Below are 24,098 nucleotides of genomic sequence, written 5' to 3' on the forward strand. Positions count from 1 at the left end.
GTGGCTATTCGTTTTCTTTCAACGTCGAGGATGCTGGCTATATCAAGGGCTATCCCCAGAAATTCTGTGGGTATGCCCTTTTTAAGTCTATAATATAAGCCTCTTTTGACTACTTCCAGATAAAGTGGGAGAGCTCCAGACGGCAACTGTAGCACAGGTGCGCTTTCTGTGCAAAATCCTCTGGTAATAGTGAGAAGTATTGAGAAGAAATATCGATTCTAATTTATTCCTATTTCTTACTATGGGCGAGCGGATGAACCACACACCGGCTCCATAGGTGATAACAGGTAGGAACATTGCACAGTATATGATTGCCAGGGTCTTTCTTTTGAGCCCCCACTCTGATCGACTGATCCTGGCAATCATACCTGTATAATTTCTCACTTTCTTCACCAAGTAGATCAAATGGGGGTAAAAAGTTAATTTTGAATCAAGATGTATTTCAAGATATTTTAGTTCTTTTACCATTTTTTATAGTGGTTGTGTTAATTTTGATTTGTGGATGTGTTCTTCTGTCCAAATTGCCTTTTAGAAGTATTTGTTTGGCTTTTTCGGGCGATATTTTGAGATATGCATTTGTGCCCACTCCTGCAGCTGGAAGAGGGCAGCATTTGATCTTTGCTCTACACCCTCGTATTACCTTTTACAAGGAAATTCATGTCATCTGCAAAGGCCAGGCTTTCCACGGGTCCCAGATCCAAGGACAGAAATTCTTCCATAACAATGTTCCAGAAGAAAGGGCCAAGGATTGAACCCTGTGGGCAGCCTTTATTCGCATGGTTTGTCAATTCCTGAAACCATGTGCGTACTTAGACACTTCTATCTGTAAGGTAGCTGTTTATTATCTTATAGAGGTTTTGTGGGGCATTTTCCTGGCAGAGTCTCCTAAGGACACTAGGCCACCAGAGTGAGTCAAATACTCCAGCAAAGTCAATGGAGATTGCCAGCATATATTTCTCCTCTGAGTTTTTAACCGTTGTCAGTAGGTGGTGCATAGCATCCTCTTAAAACCATGCTGATTTTGCAATGTAAACCTGCTTTTGTGTAGTATTGAGCTAATTTACTCTATATTTGTCTTTCATATATTTTCCCTAGTACCAGGGAGTAGAGCTATTGGTCTATATGATTTGGGATCAGTAGGGAGTTTTTCAGGGTTTTTGAGAATTAATCTTAACACAGCTTTTTTCCATATTTTTGGGAATATACTTTCTATCATACAGTTATTATATAGTGCTATTAATTTTTGTAGTGCTATTTCTGCTAATTTTTTGATAATCTCAACCTCTAAGAGGTCAAAGCCTGGACATTTATTGTTTTTGATTTTAGATAGTGCCATTTCTAAGTCTTGTATAGTAAACAGAGGTTCAATATTGGCTTTGTCATATTCGTGTTTTCTTTTATAATGTCTAGTTGCGTGGGGGAAAGTTCCCCAGTTTCAGTCTGAATAATACTGTCTAGGATGTTATTTACAGAATCGGCCCAACACAGGGTTGGGTTCCATCTGGTTTGGTAGTTTCCAAGACATCTCCTCTTGGCAGCTTGTTGGTTACTATTCTATAGGCAAACCCAAAAGTTATTGTGTCCAGTAGTTCCCACCAAGTGCCTCCAGCATTCCTTTTTCTTCTCTCTTATGAGGGCTGTATACTGATTCCTGAGAGTTCTATAAGAATCTCTCAGTGCATCCACTTCATTTTGTGGCCAAGATGATCTGGCTCTTTGAAAATTTCTCCTCGCCTGGTGCACTCTTTTCCTGAGTATAGTCAGCTCAGGGCACCACCAGGTGACTGCCTGCTTCCTAAAATTTTTCCGTGGGATAGACAGGTTTGCTGTTTTTGTTAAAATGTTTGTTATAGTCAGTGCTTGCTCGTCCGGGCTACAGTTGCCTGATCTAGACCACTCATTTTCCTGATTTTGCAGCTGAGCTGCTGTATGTTCTACGAAAATCTTTCAGTTTTCCTTTTTGAAGTTATACCTTTTGATGTCCAACAAGGAGTGTCGGGTTATTTGTAATTGCCTGTTTAGTTTGAAGGTGATGGCTATATGATCTGATGTGGTCCAGGCTGGCTGAACACACCAGTCTGTAATTTTATAGGCTATTGAATTGGTGGCAAGAGTGATATCAATGTCACTCTCCCACATGGTACTGCTAAATGTTGTTAAGTTATTAGGTTGATTTATCACTTGAAAGGGTGAGGTGGCTATAAAATCTGACAATACCTGGTCATTGTGTGCGTGTGCCTGCTCTGTCTTCTGTATGGCTATGCCATAAGGCTGACTGGCAGTTGACATCAGCACACACTATGATATTTACTGAAGGTAGCAGGTCTGTGACTTTTCATAAATATTCTATTGTAGGATTTATATCTTTGCCAGGTCTGGAATAAAGTGAGATAACATAGAACTGTCCCACAGCACTAGTTATATTAGCACACATTGCTGTTGAGGAGCAGAGGCGACCCACCATTGTGAATGTAAGGTCAGTGTTTTTAACTACTATTGCTATAGAAGGGGACATCTGAAGTGCATTCTATGATTTTGTAGTTTCTTGAATATCCTTGAACCCTACTCATATGTGTGTATGGTTCTTGGAGTACCAAGATGTCTGTTATTTTCTTCCAATTTGAGCTTGATCTGATCTATAACAGCTCTTGCTCTTTCAGCATTCAGTTGGATGAGATTTAGAGCCCTTGTTGCATTTATATTTTCAGTCTGACCCATAATTCATAATTGGTCCTAGATTGTATAAGTTTTACCTTTTTTTTTTTTTTATTGCAGGGGTATTTGTCATCCCTGTTGCTGTGTGCATAGTCACTCAGCCATGCTGCCTTTCAGCACATTTTAGCTGCTGAAACTTATTTTTGCAGATTTTATAATTGTGGCCAGTGACTGCAGACAGGTTCTTTTTGACTGCAGTTCCCTGGCAGTGTGACTATACTTATAACATTTAAAACACTTTTTGTATGGACAAATGTTCCCTGAATCTGTGGCTGGTCCAGCCAGCATAGATTCTCTCTTGTTCCTGCTTAGCGGTTGCCTTGTAACCCCCCTTCTCTATTGTGAATGGTTGTCTCTGGAACCATCATGAAACCCTCTGACTCACATAGTCTTCGCAACTTCTCCTCCCCACTTAAGTCAAGGCAGCATCCCTCTTCCATCTTCCCAGCGGCAACCACTTCATTACTTTCTTTAGCCATTCTTCCTGGGGCATCCATTGGACATGCCTTTACCACTGCAAAGATTGACGCTTCAGGTGATCCACCACATTTTCTCACAAATTCCATCTCTCCATAATGGTCTCATTTTGAACTCTTTGAAGATGACACACACGTGCGCGCGCGAGACTGTTGTAAACCATCCAACTCCATAGCTGTTATCCTCCTGTTCTCTTTGAAACTAGACCAAATTTGTGCCCCATTCAGTTAGCAGACATTGGCTCAATGCCCATGATATGTTCCGATATCTTCCTCACGATATTATCATTATCATTTTTACTATAATCTTTTTGGTTTCTTGTCAAATCTCGACTCCACAACGCACCATTCAGTTGCTAATAACAGTGCAGGCCTGGGTAATATGATCATCTACTCACACGTTCCCAACTTATGAATAATAGATGGCAAATATCTGAAATGATGTAGTGCCTTGACCTTGCTGACTGAGAGGGCTAAGTCTCTGCCTTCTCCACCAGTCATCAACTACTTTCTTCATAAAATTAACTTTAAGACCTCCCTTGCGGTAAACATCAACCAGTTTCTTCATCATGAAGTCAATGTCATGCCGATCCTGAGCAATTATCACTTGGTCATCGGCAAATAATAGTTAATGAATATGCACTGTCCCCAATCTGAATTCCCATAACTCACAAGAAGCATTCTAATACTACATCAAAATTGATCTTGATGTAGTATTACATCAAGATCAATGAATAAGGACAGTGGTATCCCACATCTTGTCTCAGGCCTTTGGATGTTTACAGACTCAGCCATTACCATTCTCCCACACTGAACAGGTGCTCTGCAACTTCTATACATTCTCTTAATCAAATTGATGATTGACTCACTCACATTCATTCTCTGCATTGATCCCCGGAGTCTGCTAATAGGAACTGAAATGTAGGACTTTTCACGATCCACAAAGACCAAATGTGTTTCCTGCCCATTGGCAATTCTTTTTCTGTGATCTGCCTTAAGCTAAAAATATTATAAATACAGGACTTCTAACAGTAAAGCCAGCCTGTTCGTCTGACACACAAAATAGCAATACTCTGGTCTAACCTCATAGTTATACTTTTACTCAATAACCTACTCATTGAGGCTGTGACACTAATGCCTCTGTAAGTTGAGGGATCATTTTTATTGTCCTTCTTACTCCATGGGTATTCCTCCTGGATCAGCTGTCTTCGCATTCCAAAGCATTTCGCATCTCATCTTCTAAAATAGGATCTATCAGTTCCTGTATCCTCAGATCACAGCCTGTATCTCCCTTTATGGAATAAATATCAGTTGCTAAGTAATTGATGTTTATTTGATAATGCCATTTCTGTTAATACATGAAAATAATAATATTTTCAAAATGTGTGATTTTTTAAACACTTTCTATTCTAATCTAATGTAATTCAATTTATTTATTTTTTATTTTATTTATTTTTTTTTTATGTATGTGTGTGTGTGTGTGTGTGTGTGTGTGTGTGTGTGTGTGTGTGTGTGTGTGTGTGTGTGTGTGTGTGTGTGTGCAAATAAATACGTTACCTTTATAATATCTTAAACTCCTCTTACACATTTTTGCCACTGTCTTGGAGTATAACAAATTTCTTAAAATAATTTTGAGTGATATTCATTAGAAAAAATTTCAGCTAGAGCAAAATGATTTATGCCTTCTTAAAGTTGTTTGAACAGGCTAAGAGTAGAAAACTTGCTTCTTGCTGTAATGGTAGCTGAGCATTCTAGTCTCTTGCCAAAGCTGTTGGCCCCAACTTTTGCCCATCTCTGCTCCCACCTCTGTCAAAACCAGGTGGTTCTGTTGTCACTTCAGCCAAGGATAAAGCTGACCTGCTAGCATCCCATTTTTCTTCCAACTCATGTATTAATGATCTTGGTAAAGCTCCTCCCACCACTCCCAATATACTCCATTCAATGCCTCCTGTGGTCTTCTGTCAAAAGGATCTCAGAAGGATTTTGACAAATCTTGAAAGCTCCAGGTCCTGATGGTATTTCTCTACATGTTCTCAAAACCTGTGTTCCTGAACTTACTCCTGTTCTTTGCTGCCTTTTTTCACTTTCTTATTCCAAAGGTGTTTTTCTTTCTGCTTGGAAATTTGCTGATATCCAGCCAGTTCCTAAAAAGTGTAACAAATCCCTCCCATACAATTATCGACCCATTGCAATTGCTTCTACTCTTTCTAAAGTAATGGAGAAATCAATTAACCTCTCCATTCAGTTATACAATGTCATCAATGTCATAACTGAATGGAGAGATTTCTTTATACTGTAGTTTATTTCATAATTAAATGATATTATAACAGTTTTTAGGTCTTTAAGTAATTTTAAGATTATATAGAAAAAGCAGGTAAGCATTTTTTTTTTTTTTAATCTTTTGCTAGGGTCGGATGGAGAGGTCATTGGATATTGTTGTAGAGATATGCCATCCAAGTTATGTAGCATAACAAGAGAAAAAGAAAACATTGCTGCCATTGCTGCCTTAGGCAATAACCACTTGGCTGTTGTTATTATTCCTTCTACTGAAAGCAAAGGTTCTTATAACTCTTACGTTTTTGCTTTAAATAGATTTCTGTGTACTGTATTTATATATGAATATACAATACTCTTCACTGTATTGGGATGATCTTTGACACTAGTAAAGGTAGAGTGTGTATACAAAATAGGAGCAGCTATAATAGTGTAAAGAACTATAAATCTAAGTTGAGTATTGGTTTTAATACATAGAACTTCAAGGAAGTGTAATTATCAAAAGCAGTATTATTTATTAATAGTTGCATTATATTTTAATCCTTTCAAACATTCCAGAGTAACTGACATTTGAGAGGTGGAAAAATAAAGGAGATAATAGGAATCTATCTTGTGTGTTAAGAACACTTAGAGAAGGATTAGAAGTCTCCAAAGATGGTTGTTAAATCTTCTGTGTAGTTCCCAGGAGTTAAGTTTTTTTTTTTTTTTTTTTTCAGAATTAGCAGAATGATTTTTATTGTATCCACTGTCTGCAGGAAGCTACGGCTTAACTAACTTTTAATGAGCTTCTTTCAAGGTGTGTTTTAGTATTGGAAAAATTATGCAAAAAAACAAAACACAATCGCTGTCACCTTCCCTTCACTTCATTTTCCCATTTATTTTAAATTTTTGTTCTTAAATATAGATAAACTTCTAAATTCAAAGGAGCAGGTAGGAATTTATTATAAGCATTATTCACTCTTTGAATGATGCTTATAATAAACTCCACAGATACCTGCTTTCCCCACATTATAATTTAACAGAACAAAATTCTGTCTTCACAAGAATACCAATTTGTGCATTTAACCAATACTTTCAATCAGTCTTCTTTCAACAGCTGCACATCTTTCCTAAAATGGATTCTGCAAGCCTGTTTGCAGATGTGCCCTAACCATTGCTTCATATAATAGAATAATTACCGTGCACAGTTCTTATTTATCATTGACAGACATTAGTAAGCTGTCCTAGAAGCTTGTATATCTAATTTGAGAACATCACATCAGATTGTGTGTTACTGTCAGAAGTCCTTTTCATTATTAGTTATCTTGAGTTGCTACCCAAGTGGTAGATTACTGCATGATTGCTGCAAAGAGTTTTTTTAATGACTGTACTTTGATACAACATCATCACTTGCCATAATTTTGATTCTGATAGCATGATACAGGAGTGGCAGACGGTGATCAACAGTATTTGTTATTTTCACAAAATATTGTGCTGTCAAGTGAGTGCATTGTCTTCTTTTAGCTGTAAATTAGAAATAAAAATGTTATTGACTGATCACTATTTTCTTAGGCTGGACAGTTCGCTGAATGTAAACCCTTCAGTAAACTGTTGAGTCTGACAGATCCATGCATTATATTTTTGTTTGCCCATTACTCATTTTATGTAGGATTTTGTTGTTAATCCTAATACCTTCCTTCCCTTTCCCCTACTTATAGCCACTGTATCAATTAATTATCTTGTGGACTTGGGTTTAGGAAATATGCTAGTACTTAGTTTATTGCAGTCTGTGAGACCCAACCCAAAGAGTGATGGGAGTTTTCCTCACATGATCACCAAAGGGTTAAAATAAGCTACGTGAGGAAAAGGAGCAAGGGAAAATGGGCAAATCATTGGCAACATGAACACTGGTAATACATGTATGTGTTGACAGCAAGATATTCTGGTAAACTTGGAATCCTGGACTCAGATGCTGAGTTCAGTTTTCACCATTGTTATTTTTGTTTGCTATTAAAGTGTATCAGCAAAAGTATGAATTCCTGGTGAAGTTTGTCGTATTGCTTGTGCTCTTACACAATCCTTGAATGGGAGTGATAGCACATTCTTATTGCTCCTGTTCTAACCTGATTGTTGAATGGGGCTGATTGCCAGACTGCTGGTTATATTGCTGTTTGTAATGTCACATTACAAACCTTCATTTTCATAGAGATGTTAAATTTTATTAAAGTATATTGATTTTGGTAAGATTTTCAAATGTGCTCTGAATGCACTTAGTGAAATCACCCTCTCGCGCTCACACACACACACACACACACACACACACACACACACACACACACACACACACACACACACACACACACACACACACACACACACACATCAAATTCTAGAATGGGTAATGCTCATGAATAGGGAAATCCATTGAGAGATAATATTGCTTACATAATATGGCCAATTGCATGAGATGTATGAAGGGTAGTGATAAAAGATTAAGTATAGTATAAAAGATTGCTAGATACAGGCCACCAAAACACATCTGTATTAACTAGATGCAAGACTTTGTACAAATTTGGCAATACTCACTCTGCTGGGGATCAGTTCTCTACAGCCCTAATTGAAGAGGTCTTTAAAAATTCCTCCAGTTTCCAACAGGATTCAAAATAGAACCTGTACAAACTAGTGATAAGTGGTACCAGTTCTCTGTCACAGAGGACTCTAAATCTTGTTGAAATGGCACACCCTGTTTACTGTTGCTAACCAGCCTGTCCACGATTACAGCCCTTAAATTTCTGCTGATATTTAATACAATGATGCAATATGGCCAAAGTTACACATGACTCCAATTAAGGCAGCACATACAGTTTATGGACTAGGTTGCTGATGCACCTAAAAACCAACAATAACAGCTCTCTTTTTAAATCATCAGCATACTTGGACATTTAACTTGTTAATTTTTTGTGTGGAATAGTATCAGAAGCTGTACTGAAATATGTAAATGATTCCAAAATTATTCTTTGCATACATGATCTTTCTCTCCTTAACAAAAAAAAATGCTGATTCTTTTATAGAATAAGAAGGCATGGGATGATTATAAATTAAATTGGCCAACGTGATTTATACCTTCAGTAACATATCAACTGTTTGTATTCAATAATTAGTAGATTTCGAAAATAATTCTTAAAATTTCACTTTGTGTCACAGTTTCTACATAGATAGGTTTTTGTGTTTACCCATAATATGTATATCTTCCATAATTTAGGGGAGTAGATATGACACTGATCTGCTGTATTATCAGCATATAATAATATTTGTGTGTGCTCCTAAATTTCAGTAAGTTGAAGAGAGTTAATGTATTCACCCTTATCTCTCTGCCTTCTGCCTTTCTATTTCAGTAATGAAAAGACAGTTGTAGTATGATTACAGTTTATCTACATAAACTATATGTGTGCATATCATTTAGTTCTGTGTTTTACTTAGCATTATATTAGTATTAGTAGTGGCAGATGATCCAAAAAACAAACTTATAAAGCATCAGCTAAAAAAAAAAAAAAAACCCTCTAAGCTTCACCCACCCATATAATCAGATCACCTTGTACGTGCCTTGTCTCCAGACACTGCAATTTGCAGAACTGACACCTTTCTTGGTAAGACTGCCCTTTTGTTCTCTTCATCAATCTCATTGCCCTTCTCTGTATCCATTCGAGCAGATCTACATCGTTCCAAAAATGAGGCCTCCAGACGTGTATGTGGTACTCGAGATTTGGCCTATCCATTGCCTTGTAAAATGGGACAAAATGTTTCATTATATTTCTTTTATTGCAACAGTCTTGTTGTTTAATATCCACAGCTCAAATTACACTATTTTTTGGACGTGTTGCAGTTCTTGTATGTTCTACAATCTTTTACTAGCATATCAGCTTGTGTTTGGCGTAACGCTAATTGTTACTTCTATATATCTCAGTCCATATTCATGTACTCCTAAAGGCCTTGAACTTGTATGGGATAATCAACACCCTTATCCCTGCTAGCAAAATTCCTGTATATCATTGAAATCCCCATAAGCTGTTCTAGTAGCCTGTCTGCACTGTCAGAGAACTTCATATCTGCACAATTACCATAGGTATTTTTCATTTTCCCCTACCCTGAGTGTAGTGCTACATATCTGGGATTACTGCTATCTGTATGCAGTACCTTGCATATAGGCAAACCACCAAAATAATGAACTCCAGGTCACTACCAGATGCAGCCTATTTTTAGTAGTAAAGGGTGATCAGAGTGATTAGGATACTTTGATTTTTAGATTAATTTTAAACAAAAGTAATCATATAAAGATACAGTAAACCTCCCTATTCGTGGGGGTTACATTCCTGAGAAATGCCACGAATAGTTATGGCTCCCATAGTAATAAAGGGGTTCCATTCCAGAGTATGAAATATATAAGAAAAACTAGTCTCAAATTTTTTCTATGTATGTATTATATGTACCTTTATAATATGACTATGTACATAGACAGTACATAGTGAAATGCAAGCATAAGGCATCGAAATGAAAATAAGAAACAATTTAATATTAAATGTAATATTTATTAGAAATTTCAAACAAATCTTTCACTTTCTTTTTTTGCTATAGCTAAAAAACTTATCCCGCCAGTGCTATCACCAGTTTCGCTAAAGTGTTGATAAAGGTGTTTTGCCTTTTCACGAATGATGAGTGAACTTAAGGGAATTTTATTTTGAGTTCGGTCTTCTATCCACAGATTTAAAGCCTTTTCCATTTTTTTCTAATTTAACATCACGAGTTACAGAGCAGATTTTTGAAGCAATTAGCGCGTTTTCACAGACACTACGGCAGATTTTTTCTTCCGATTTCTTGATTGATCGTACCATTGACTTATTGATTTTATGTTTTGCCACTGACGAGACACTTTCACCATTAGAAATTTTGTCTAATAACTTAATTTACTCACTAATGTAATCACCTTCTTTGATCTTTCCATAATTCCCTTGTTATTCGTAGCCATATTTTTGTAGGGGTTAGAAAAGAATTTGTCCACAATAAAGTCACTTTCTTCCATTAACACACTCAAAAAGGTCTGTTTACACTACCACACTGCAAAATGGTAGATTTTTCACTTCTGTAAGCATATCAATTTATAAGAATACAAATTAAAAGCAAACGACGAAACCTTCCATGACAAGTGCATAGCACATACTGAACAAGGATTAGCGAGAAACATCCACGCTCACGATTTTGTCACCCCCTCTCGCCCCACCCACTGAGTGCTGTTTTTACCTGGAAACATGATTTTAGCCACGCCCATGTTTTTTTATGGCGGAAAATGTTCACGGCGATTTAAAATTCACATTTTTTAAGGTTTCATTTTATATTAAATCAGCGACCGCGAATAGTGGGGGTTTACTGTATAACAAAATAATGTATAGAAACAATTCTGATCCCATTTTGATCTTGGTCTATATTATAATATCTTCATTCACACTGTCTCTCACTACTTCAGTGATCCCTCTTTTTCTTAAATAGACTGCTTATGTTACTTATGGCAGTAACCTTGAGTTCATTCTTTTGGCAGTAGGACAATACTTTCGAATTTTATAAGGAAACACTTCAGTCTCAGGAATTCATGATAGAAAGTGAGCTGGTCACCAAACTTAGTTCACAGTTTACCAAATCATTTCATGTCATATACAGCTTGTGCTTATGAATGAATTAAATATTTGAAGTTCTAACAGCATTGGATCATATCAGCACACAAGTCACCATGACAGTATAAAATTTGTAGAACTACATTAGCACTTTTTTTTTACTATACATATAAAACACATGGGAGGATGCTGACATATCTGCATATGAATATCTCCATATCTGCACATGGAGGGTACTGATTAGTGATTGATTGATTGGTTTTTAGGAGCATTAGCAACTAAGGCCATATTGCTCCAGGATATGCGGTGGTCATTCCTTGACCTTTCCGCATCCTCCGTATTTGGTGGTGACGGGCTCGAACCCCGGTCTAATCAAGAAGCGTGTGCTGCGCACTGTGCTCCTTCCCACCTGGCTACGGAGGCGCCTTGGAGGGCACTGACTCTCTTTACAAATGCCAGCTGTGAATTACAGGCTCCAAAAAAGTGATAAGTGCTTGCTGTTTTATTTACTTAATTGTTATATCATATTGTACAGCAGGCCCCCATTATAACACGGTTCGCTTTACGCTGATTCGCTATAACACTTTTCTTATATTATAACCTGTATCTGACTACAAATGCTGTCTTAGATAACTATAATGCTCTTTTACAGATTGCATTTTTGGCATATTTAACGAAATTATTTCATTTGATGGAGTCAATAGCTTAAAAATGAATAGCAAAACAGCATTAAAACGTTTCCCACACCGACTTGAGAAATTTTCCCGCACTCATTGAAATTTTCTCACACGCTAATTTAATTGCAGTACAGTGACTGGTTACGTAGTTCTGAGATCAACATTTTAAAAAATGATCAAGTATATTGCTTGTAATATTTGCATTATATGCATTTGTCTGAAGTCTGGTCATCACTCAGTATAGTATTAGACATTGTGCGTAATGGACAGTTTACTTGAACATTGTATTGTAATTAATGCAACCAACGCAGTTACATTTTCGAAGAGTTAATAATGGCCGATAAGAATGAAAAAGCAGTGTCTGAGCACAGTACAAAGACTATAAATGTAAGAAAAATACTGAATTAGAAAATTAAATTAGACGTTTTGAAGCAAATCGATTCCAGTCAACGACAACCGGATGTGTGCCATAATTTAGGACTTGCAAGTTTAACTGTAAGAACAATTATAAAAAAATAAAGAATTAATTTTAGCAGCGGGAAAGATAGCTGTCCCACTGCAAGCAACTAGGGCTAGGCCGGCTAGTAGGATTGAAATGGAAAGACTTTAACTAATTTTATTGAAGATAATATCCAATGCAGAATTCAATTAAGTTAAATATTATATAAAAAAGAGAGAGAGAGAGAGAGATTAGCCAATATGATTATCTGACAAAAAGTTACCTAAAAAAAAAAAAAAATGTGGAACCATTTAAAACTGGTAAGGGCTGGTTTCTTCTTTACCTGGCATGTTTTTTTCTTATTTCAATATGAAACTTCTTTTAGGCATTCGTTTCCACAAAAGTCCTGTTTCATCTATGTTAAAAAATTGTTGAGAAGTATAACACATAATACCCATCTTCAATAATTTTAACAAGTTCTTTTTGAAAGTTTCGGCTCCTTGATCTGCACTTGCGGATTCTCCCTGGATTTTAAATCTATTCTGGTTGAATAGATTTAAAATACAGGGAGAATCAAGGAGCCGAAACTTTCAAAAAGAACTTGTTAAAATTATTAAAGACGGGTATTATGTGTTATACTTCTCAACAAGTTTTTAACATAGATGAAGCAGGACTTTTGTGGAAACGAATGCCTAAAAGAAGTTTCATATTGAAATAAGAAAAAAACTTGCCAGGTAAAGAAGGAAAAAACATTGCCAGGTTTCAAAGTGGCGAAGGATCGGTTGACTTTATTGTTGGGTGGTAATGCTGCGGGGGATTTAAAATTAATATCCCTTTTAGTTTATTTGGAAGAGGGCCAAAGTTCAACCCAAAATCGACACATTTTTCATGATTAAATTTATCAATTAAATTAAATCAATTTTTGATCAATTGAATTCATGATTTTAATTGGAATTTTAGTTTAATTTTGATACGTAAGTAATTACCACATAATTATATACTTATGTAATGCAGAATATTTTATATGTACAAATATTGAATATTAAATATTTTGACCGACATTTGTACATCTTTTCACTACCGTTTATTATCGATTAGGAAATATCCTATGGCACCGACCATAACTCACAAATACATATGTTACCTTATGGGAATGTGGCACTCACTTAGCGTGGATTCACTTAGCGCTCTGTTTTTCCAGAAGGAATTATCAGCGTTAAGCGAGGGTCACCTGTACTTTATAAGTAGCCTTATAGTTCTAGTTATGCGGTTAATTTTATTTTTAATTTGTATAGAGTTTCTGTAGGTTACTGCTAATTATAAGTAAAACTGTGGTTTCGTTCGCATCTTGTAGCCATTGTTTTCGTATAGAGAGTGACAGGGAATTCAAATTTTTAATTGTGGTAAATAGGTAGCTCTAACATAAAACTGTATAGCATAATGCGTATTACTGTGTTTGGGATTCTGTTGGATAGTGTAGTATCGATAGTTAATTAATTAAATTTATTGATCTTATTAATTTTCAATATCATGCCTCAAACTGGAGCAGCAGAGCCGGCGGGAGTGCTGTGACTTGGGTGAGAACTTGGGGGAACAGTTTTCCAATGCATTGCAGCCTAAAAAAATGCACAACTTGTGAAAAACTCTCTGGAACAGAACATGATCTAACAAGAAGGATGTCTTTGTGTTTGCTAAGTGCAGGGAGTGTCTAGAAATTGGGCACCGGCTCGTCGTTCTGATGGTCATCTCTGGGAGCTTGGGGTGTAGGGTGGATGCCCTCGAAGAAATTAATATAAGGGGCCCATCAAGCTCTCGGCTGCCCAACTCAACGCCAGAGTTTGTGCATCAGGCAGCGCAGCGATTGGTCTACCATGGCGGAGTGCGCTGGTTCTGCTGGAGTTAGTTGTTGTCAGTAACTCTGTTGTCGGAGATGGATGATGTTTTGTGTAGGGTGGGATGGATGAAGTAGGACGGGGGTGTGTGCGCCATGGGCAGGGGTTGATGATGTTGTGGAGCAGATGTCATCTTTGTGGGGCATGGATCGTGATGTTGTGCACGTTGGCACTAGTGACATTGAGAGTGAGAGATCTGCAGAATTACTTGCCAAGTGCGGGTCAATGTTGAAAGAAAGTCGTAGATTAGTGTTGAATTTGAAAATATCTGTAATTCTGTCCAGGCACGATTGGAGGGAGTGTATGATGAGAACCTTGTCAATTGGTTTGTCCCTGGAGGGAGTGAGCAGGTTTCATGGGGTAGAATTTTTCTCAGCGTGGTCTGTGCTTGTTAACGGGAGAGACTGCTTCTGCAGGGATGGGATACAATTGAATGGAAGGGGTGCAGGAGTGTTTGCTGATGCTATTGAGGTGGCGTTGAGTGGGGCGAAGAACTGCTAGCTTGGGGTGATTCACAGACTAAAAGATTAAAGGTGGCCACAGGGAGAAGTGTAGGTGATTCTTTCACTAATTCTATTAGAATGAGCAGTGGTCTGGAGGGCAGGGTGCTGTGGGTTACAGGGACTGATGGCAGTCATCATGAAACAAATAAATACATGGGCTGTGTTAGGGTAACTAAGGATAAGAATTAGGTGCATGTATACTTGCATATACCAATGCTAGAAGTATAGTACATAAATTTAATGAATTTGAAGTCCTGGTCAATGCGGATATTGTTGGGACATCAGAGACATGGTGTTGCACAGATATTAGGAATGCGAAATTGGAATTTGGGGAGTACAGTGTGTACATGCATTTCATACCGATTAAGAAATATTGTTCAAGGTATAGGCCTAAATGGGAGTCAGATGAACTAATGAGACTTGTGGCAGACAATAAAAATGCATGGGATGCACATGAATTATCAGACAACACAGAATCCTGGCAGATATAAGCTAGTCTGTAATGAAGTCACAAAGGAGATTATGTAAGCGAAGAGAGATCTTTAGAAAAGGATGCTAAGAAAAATAGCAAGGACTTCTTTATTTATATAATTTCTATAAGGAAGGGGGTGGATCAGATTGATCCACTTGATATCGATGGTTCCACTTTTGATGATCCAGCTCAGATAGCTCATAATCTGAATGATGTTTCACATCGAAATTCACACACGTGAGGAATTAGTAAGGGAGGAAAATTCTACAAGTTTTTCGAACTGTAACAGGGTGCTTAATGATTTTGTAATAACTGAGAGCAAAGTGGAGGAGAAATTGTTGAAGCTAAATGTAAGAAAGGCACCTGGGGTGGATGGGATCTATCCAGTTATTTTAAATGAAGCATCAAAGGAACTAAGCAAACCCTTAGCCATAATTATGAGAGCATTCTTGGACTCAGGGGAAGTCCCCATGGACTGGAGAAGTGCAAATATATCCCCAATTCACAAAGGGGATCTAAGGGTGTCACGAGGAATTACAGACCAATTAGTTTAACTTATGATCTAGGGAAAATAATGGAGTCACTGGTTAAAGATACATTGCAGGATCATCTAAACAAGGCTGCAGCAATATTTCAGACACATCATGGATTTGTTAAGGGAAAGTCTGACAAATTTGATTGGATACTGTGATGTGGTTACAAAGGAACTAGATGCAAAAAATAATTTTGATATCATATACCATCCAAGACATTTTATATTTGTTTAATAATATTCATTCTAGGATCAAATGCGTCTTCCTAGCCAGGTGGGAAGGAGCAGTAGTGCATAGCACACGCTTCTTGATTAGACCGGGGTTCGAGCCCGTCACCACCAAATACGGAGGATGCGGAAAGGTCAGGGAATGACCACCGCATATCCCCAGAGCAATATGGCCTTAGTTGCTAATGCTCCTAAAAAAAAAAAAACAAATAACAAATAGGATCAAATTTACATTGGAAAGGGAGGATACGGATACAAAGTCATTAAATTTTCTAAATTTCATGCTTACTCGGGACTCGAATAAAATCAATTTAACATCTATCGAAAACCTACAAACACTGGTATGCTTCTACATTATATAGACCGGGGTTCGAGCCCGTCACCACCAAATACGGAGGATGAGGAAAGGTCAGGGAATGACCACCGCATTTCCCGGAGCAATATGGCCTTAGTTGCTAATGCTCCTAAAAACCAAATAACAAATAACAAGCTTCTACATTATAACAGCTATCACCCGTTCACCTACAAAAGATCGATTATCTTTAATCAATTTCTAAATGCCTACAAATATTCAATGACGGAATCTGCTTTGGGCTCAGAAATACAAATATTAACCAGCAGATTCTTAAACAGGGGTTATCCCCTTGCTACAATAAACCGAATTAGGGTACAAGCTAAGGATAGGAAGTTGGTTGGTGCAAAATATTGCACCAACCAACAATAGTAATATCAAAAAATACTTTATTTCTGTCCCATATGTTGAATAGTGGCACAAACAGATTCTTCAAAGATACTGAATTTACAATTGTGGCCAGGCCAATACGGAAATTATACACTATACTGAACAATCGCTCAATCCTTTCCTCGTTCGCAACACAAATTAATGACCTGATATACAACATTTCTTGTGGTGATTGTGACTAATCTTATCAGGGTTCGATGCATTTTCCTCTGAATATTCGTGTTAATCAACATGCGACTTCTCGTACAGCAGCATCAGAATTAGCCTTTCACGCCGTTAACGAAAAACAAACTTTTCGTTAACGAGGCCAAAATACTTAGTGTCCAATGTAATTATACACAACTATTAATTGCAGAAACCATAGAAATTAAATTACACAAAAATTCTGTTAATGTTCGTCGGCCATATCTCACCTCCGATTCGTGGGTTTTTATGCACATGCGTGAAGACAAATAATCCCTATTTAAGTTTCATACTCGCCCCTATTTGGTAATTTTCATTCCACAGCATATGGTCGAAAAGCGTTGTCAGCTTCAGGAAGGAAAATCGTTTTGCAATTTTTTTCGTTAAATTCTTTTAATTTTCTTATTTTTAATTGTGTTAAATTGATTTTTAATTTTTTTTTTAAACTATTTGTTACTTTAATGTAAATTTTTCAATTTTTTTCATTTTGATTTCTGGAGAGTATCATATGGAAGTGTTCTACGTACTATATTGAGGTAAACTTCTCTTATTATTTTACAAATATTGAAATCAACGTAGAATGTATTGAGCATTACAGCTCTAGTTCATACTATGGGATTAGAATCGTAGTGCTGGTGTTAACTATTTGTGGCACCAGCTATTTGACAGCAGACATATTATGTAACAGCCTCTGCTTTGCAGATATTGATGCTGTGTGCAGATATAATGTATGTTCCATGTTCGAGTTGTGGTCTCGGTATTCAAGATGTCAATTTTTGCATTCCATATCTGTTTATTTTATCTTACCTTTGTGGCTCCCTGACTCCCCCCTCCCCCACCCTTATTTTTTTCATGATGTGGGTGATCATCCTTGCACTAGGTTGGATTAGAAGAGCTATCCTCACCCCTTCATTTTTTTTTTTTTTTTTAAGGCTAACATGGAGACCATAATTAGTCATTGTGGCCCTAAAGAAAAGTTGGATTGTGATTTATGCACTTGTGGACAGGTTAATCCTGCTTAAAAGAAGGGCATCTGTAATGGAAGAAAGCATTAAGACAGTGTATTAGAAGAGCTATCCTCACCCCTTCATTTTTTTTTTTTTTTTTTTTTTTAAGGCTAACATGGAGACCATAATTAGTCATTGTGGCCCTAAAGAAAAGTTGGATTGTGATTCATGCACTTGTGGACAGGTTAATCCTGCTTAAAAGAAGGGCATCTGTAATGGAAGAAAGCATTAAGACAGTGTATTTAGATAAAGGGTCAGCTTTGTAAAATTTCTACAAAGTGCATGTCAAATTGCATGTACATTATTTGAAACAATTAATTTATTTTTTATATGAGACTATTAAGTTTGTTTATTATCATGTTTAGAATATTTATAAATATTATAGAGCAAAGTATGCGCATATTTCTAGTTTAACATATAACTTTATCATTCTTAACATATAACTTTATCATTCATTACATACAGTTTTCAAACTTTGTAAATTTTAAGCAATTAATTATAAAATGTTATGCAGTAATTAGGGGGGGGGGAACCCATCTCTTGAAATATTAACCCTACATTGGAAACTCTGCATTAGGAGACCTATTATATCCCATTAATTGCAAATAAAAAGTATCACTTAAATTTGCCTGTGCTACAGCTGTCAGATGAGTGAAATATTGCTATTGCTTAATCCAACTGAACTTTTGATTAGTGACCCACATATTGTTATTTGGTTTTTAGGAGCATTAGCAACTAAGGCCATATTGCTCAGGGGATATGCACTGATCATTCCCTGACCTTTCCGCATCCTCCGTATTTGGTGGGTCATGTGCTCGAACCCCGGTCTAATCAAGAAGCGTGTGCTACACACTGTTGCTCCTGCCCATCTGGCTACGGAGGTACCGACCCACATAGATGAGGGTAAAATTTCCATAGTGATAACTGAGCATTAATGTATTATTATTGTTTTCTGATACAAAATAACCAGTATTGTAAATGAAATGGGAACAGTTTTAACTATTAGAATCAAAATTAATTGAAACAAAATTGATTAATATTACAGATGTTTCAACTACAGTCGCTAACACCATGAAAATATTATATCATTTGTTATATGTATTAAGGTATATATTTATATTTTTTTGGATTTTAATATCTCTTTTTATTCATGCAGGGCTCATAATGGAATGGGTTACACCAGAAAGTCATTCCTGTTTATCGTATGAATATTAATGTTATGTGTATGTGTTGCCACTTGTTTGAAGAGATATTGATATTTAATTCCTATTGACATTAAGAGGAATAACAACAGCTACAATTGACAGTTCTCTCCAATTGAGTTTGTATTTAGCCTACCTGAGGCTGGGGGAGTGGCTTGCAAGTTATTTCAAGTTTTTTCTATATGTGTATTTATGTGTGTGCACACAACAACTCCTACAGAAAAAAAAATACATTATACAGATTTATATCTATTATATCTGTATACATATTTATATCTTGCTTCATTATACAGATTTATATCTGTATAATGAAGCAAGCTTTGGTGGCATTAATAGTAATTTGAATTTGTAGTAGTGGTGGTGGCAAATGATGCCAGAAAGCAAGCTTATATACTTCACCCAAACCATCCCCCACACACATTCCAACTTCACTCATTCATACCCTCCCAAGAATATGTTTACTTCTTCCTTGAATTTATTCAAACCATTCACTTGTTCTATTACCCTGGTGAACATTCCATTTTGGACCCTTTCAAAATTTCATTATCTACAACCACACCAGTACTGCACTGCAAGAGCCGAATCTGCACTTTATTGCTCTTGTAGTGGAAAATATTACTTTTAAATCCTTAGCCGTACCCTCCCTTCTGAAAAGTCAGATATAGGACCACCCCTGCCCCATGGAGGCAGATCTCTACTTCTAAACTTTCTGTCTTTTTCAAACTTTTAATTTAAAGCATTTGAATCTCAAAATCATCATGAACTCATTGAGAAAATGTTTCTTAAAAAAAAAAAAAAAAAAATTCCTATAAAACTTTCAACTCTGTAAAACACAATATTTCTGTATATTTTAAAATTTTGTTCCCGGAAGATTGGGACAGGCATGTTGAATTTTGTGAAATGATGCTCGCATGGGAGGAAGATTTTCCAGACCTGTTGTTCAAAAACATTCTTTGGACAGACAAGGCTATATTTCATAAAGGATGGTTTGTTAATCGACATAACAGTCATTATTGGGCAGATAAAGATCCCCATGAGACGCTTGAAAGAATGCAAAACAAGCCGAAAGTGACAGTGTGGTGCAGTATAACTTCTCGCATCATTGAACCCTATCTGATACGAGACACCATGAATGGTGAGTGATACTTTGAAATGTTGCAAAATTTTGTGGCCTACAATTTCTGCATGGGGAAATGCTCAAGAGTTGATGTTTATGTAAGATGGTGCTCCCCCGCATTTTGCCTTGACTATTAGGGAGTGGTTCAATGAGCATTTCCCAGGATGCTGGATAGGTCGTCGGGGACACACAGAATGGCCTGCACGAAGTCCAGACCTAACCCCATGTGATTACTTTTCATGGGGATGGGCCAAGGATGAAGTGTATAAGAGTAAACCTAAGAATATTGATGAACTTGAAAACAAGATCCGTCAGATCATCTCCAGTGTTCCTGTCCAGTTCTTAAGGAAGGCCGCAGAAAATGTACCTGCCTGTTTAAAAAAATGTGTGGAAAATGCTGGGGGTCTCATCGAGTTGTAACTTTCAGGGAACTAATGGTAAACAATAAGCTACAAATCAGAAAAAAATGTGCAGTGCCATTTTGTATATTTTAGGAAATATAAAATTTTTAAAATAAGGAGTGACTTCCCACCCTGTACATTAGACTCTACTCCAAGCTGTACCAGTCTTTTTCTAAGCCCATGCCCGTCAACAGCATGGTCATAAACATGCCTGGCCATAATCAAGACTAGGCCAGTGATTTAACTTCATCTTATTAACTGTGTCAACTCCAGGAATAAACTTGACTCAAAACCATCCTACCTTTGTTGTTATATGCCACATAATTCCACTTGTAACCTCTTTCTCCTCCTTTAAATCTAACCTACTATACTGTCTTGTCATATCTGTACAAGACTTCATACTCATAATTTCAATATGTTAGTTTTTATTAGTGGCATACTCTAAAGATTTCTTGGCAGTTACTAAATCAATAGGTTCTTTGCGTGCATCAACTTGCAAGGCATCATTTGAGACAGTTCTACAGGCCCGCATCACTCTGAGCAAGACAAATCTTTGTGCAGAAAGGAGACTACTTCAAACATGGCTATTGTTCACTCTATAACCCCACAAACTTATCTAGATCAAGGAATTTTCTTTTGATCCCACAATCGACTCCCACTACTTTCTTCAACTTCATATAAACTGATCTCATTTTTTCCGTTTATATACCAGGCATGAGGCAAGAATTTCAATCTTTCATCTACAGTAACCCCTAGTTATATGGCCAAGGGGGAATATGATATGGGGCTATTAAATTAAATGGCCTCACAGTCGGGTGGCTACTTTTGCTCAGCTTACCTCTTAACATTACTGTATGGGTATTGCTAGGTGAGATTTCCATTTTGTTTTTCAGCCCAGGTCTCCATTTACAAAGCCATTCTAGATCTTTCTTCAAGTTGCTTCCTCGACTGCCCATACACCAACAACATTAAGTCGTCAGCATAGGCAATCGAGTCGCAGGTTTTTCCAATAATTCATCTATTACCTAAATTGAAAAAATAGCAAGGGCTTAATTAAGTCATACTATAACTTCTAAGTGTTCATCTATTACATATTCTAACTATATGGTTCAATGGGGATCCCTGGGGAGCTCCTCTCATCTCTCTTTTCTTATCTTAGTAAACTTTGTTACTATACTCGCATATCTCTCCTTAATATAACTATTCAAGATCATCTGGTACATCTCTCTTAAGTGAGCAAAAATACTTTGCCACTATAATCGATCAAACACCCCCTTAAAGTCAATAAAGATACCTAGGACGTAGTTCTATAGAGTCCCCTGAATTTTCTGCACAACATCTTCAGTGGATCTACTGCTCCTAAACCCATATTGTCTGGAGCTGCACATCTTTTTTCTCTTCATAAACTTTATTAATTCTCATCATAATTAACCTTTCTAACACTTTTTCCAATACTGATAACAGAGTGATGGGCCTATACGAAGAGGGATCTTTTACATCCTTTTCAGGATTCTTGAGTAGAATCTTGACATATGATTCTCTCCAAAAACTTGGAAATGCTTTATCCTTCAAACATTTATTATATATATACAGTAGCTCCTGCCCATGTTTCAAACTAAACCTCTTCACATCTTCGGGTAAGATACCATCATTACCTGGTACTTTCTTTTTCTAGAGCTACCTTTGACTCTTCCATTGTAAAGTTCAATTCACTAACCTTGCGATCCTCGAAACAAGGAGGAGAGCACGGTCCATGGAGGGCATCCAATCATAACTTCTAATTCCACTATTCTTTACAGTATGATACAATCTATCAAATTTAATTTTATTAAACAACATTTTGTATAACATACCCCATACATCTTTTCATTCGCATATTGCTGCGAAGATAATTTTTTCTCCCTTGTATCATAATCGTATATTCACGTCTTAATCTTACATAATTTAACCTTACTTCATTTCTTTCCTCTTCAATAACATTTCTTCTTAACCTCTGAAGCACCCTCCTAGAATGCATAACCCTTCTCCTCATGTCTATCTGACACAAATTCCACCAGGGTACAGAATGCTTGAAGTTCTGGCACTTCTTCATAGAGCTGGCAGAAGCCTTCATCAAAATATTACATATGATCAGAGATCCTTCCTCTGCCAAGCTGCTGTCTAATTTTTGATGATTCAGTGTCAAAAATCTTTCCACTTCCTCATCAAATCTATTCCAATTTACAGTCTTTACTGACAATCTATCACTCATTCAGTTTGTCCTTTTAAAATAAATGCATCGAAGATCGCTGGTACTTTAACATTCCAATCACTTACATTTCTCCATATTGACTCTGGAACAACAGTTACATCTATATTCAACTCTCCTTGTATAGTTGAAAAAGTAGAGGGCTGGTCCGGACTGTTTACAAAATTCCATCTCTTAGTCATAAACAACTCATCTAGTATCTGTCCTCGACTATCAATCTCGGAGATTCCCCAGGAAGTCGAGTCCAGATTTGTATCTATCCCAATCACCGTTCTTTTCCCTGCTAGATCTTCACTCACTTTCTCTAAATAATTTATATATGGAATTATCTCGTCTCTAAACTGACAGTAAAGACTTATATACTTCCAATTTCACTATTAATTTCTACATGTACTCCATGGGAGTATGATAAATCACTAACCTGAGTCACCACATGTTCTCTATTTTGTACAACAACAGCAGCCTGACAGGCGTCACCACTTTTGGAAATCTCATCAGTCATTTGATATCCTTTCATCTCTCCATTAACCACATATGGCTCCTGCAGGAGCCGGTCACCTCCAGTTTCATCTAATTTTTTTACTAGCCTGTATTGCAACATTATAAGACCATTATCCATTCAACTGCATTACCTTAAGCAAGCTTTTTTATTTCGTTATTCCTTCTATCCATAACTGGTTCTGTTTTTATATTGATTATAGAACCTTTCATACTCAGAACACTTTACTTCTAATTGAATGGTTATGGTCTATTCCCCTTCTTTTACAATTTATGCATATTGGATTTTCATTTCTTTTCTGACCGTCTTTATACAGGTGCCCCTCACAACATTTTGGTACAAGGACAAAGTCTTTCACCCTGTAAGAGTACCATTGATAGTATATTCTACCTCTTTGTATTAATAGATCTCTCACTCTTTTAGTTACTTCAAAAATCCAGTTATTCACTTTTCTTGCACTAAATCTTGAAACACTGCATACTGTCAAACTTGCTTTGGTGTCTTGTAGTGTAAAACCATATTCCTGAAGATTTCGTTCCACACATTACTTTTAACAATTCATCTTTCTCAATTTCGTTTTGAACCTCATATACTATAAGTTTTGGGCCAGGTTTCTTTGGAGTTTCAATCCTCAGACTAACTTTCTTTAATTTTCTGTTCTCTTGTAACTCCTTCATATCATCCATAGAATCAAGTTCTTGCAAAACCCCCTATGTCTCTTATTTCCTTATCCTCTTAACATTTACTTTTTTCATACCTGACCTTATTTCTTCCTGTAATATTTTCTCAACCTCTTCACTTGTCTTCATCTCATCCTTATCCGCTTTAACTAAGGTCACAACAGTATCC

The 24,098-nt window shown here is 36.7% G+C and overlaps 1 protein-coding gene across 1 annotated transcript in view; it reads left to right on the forward strand.

Moving 5' to 3' along the window:
• The window catches only part of LOC150083040 (nucleolar protein 11), a 290,218-nt gene that overhangs the window by 79,005 nt on the left and 187,115 nt on the right, over window positions 1–24,098 (forward strand). The window contains exon 6 of the mRNA XM_090376991.1: window positions 5,600–5,749. Within this exon, the coding sequence (XP_090233117.1) occupies window positions 5,600–5,749 (150 nt within the window). The remainder of the gene's footprint in view (window positions 1–5,599; window positions 5,750–24,098) is intronic.

Source organism: Mastigoproctus giganteus, chromosome 7, assembly GCF_048544385.1.
Source record: "Mastigoproctus giganteus isolate SK-2022 chromosome 7, ASM4854438v1, whole genome shotgun sequence".
Classification (NCBI taxonomy): domain Eukaryota; kingdom Metazoa; phylum Arthropoda; class Arachnida; order Uropygi; family Thelyphonidae; genus Mastigoproctus; species Mastigoproctus giganteus.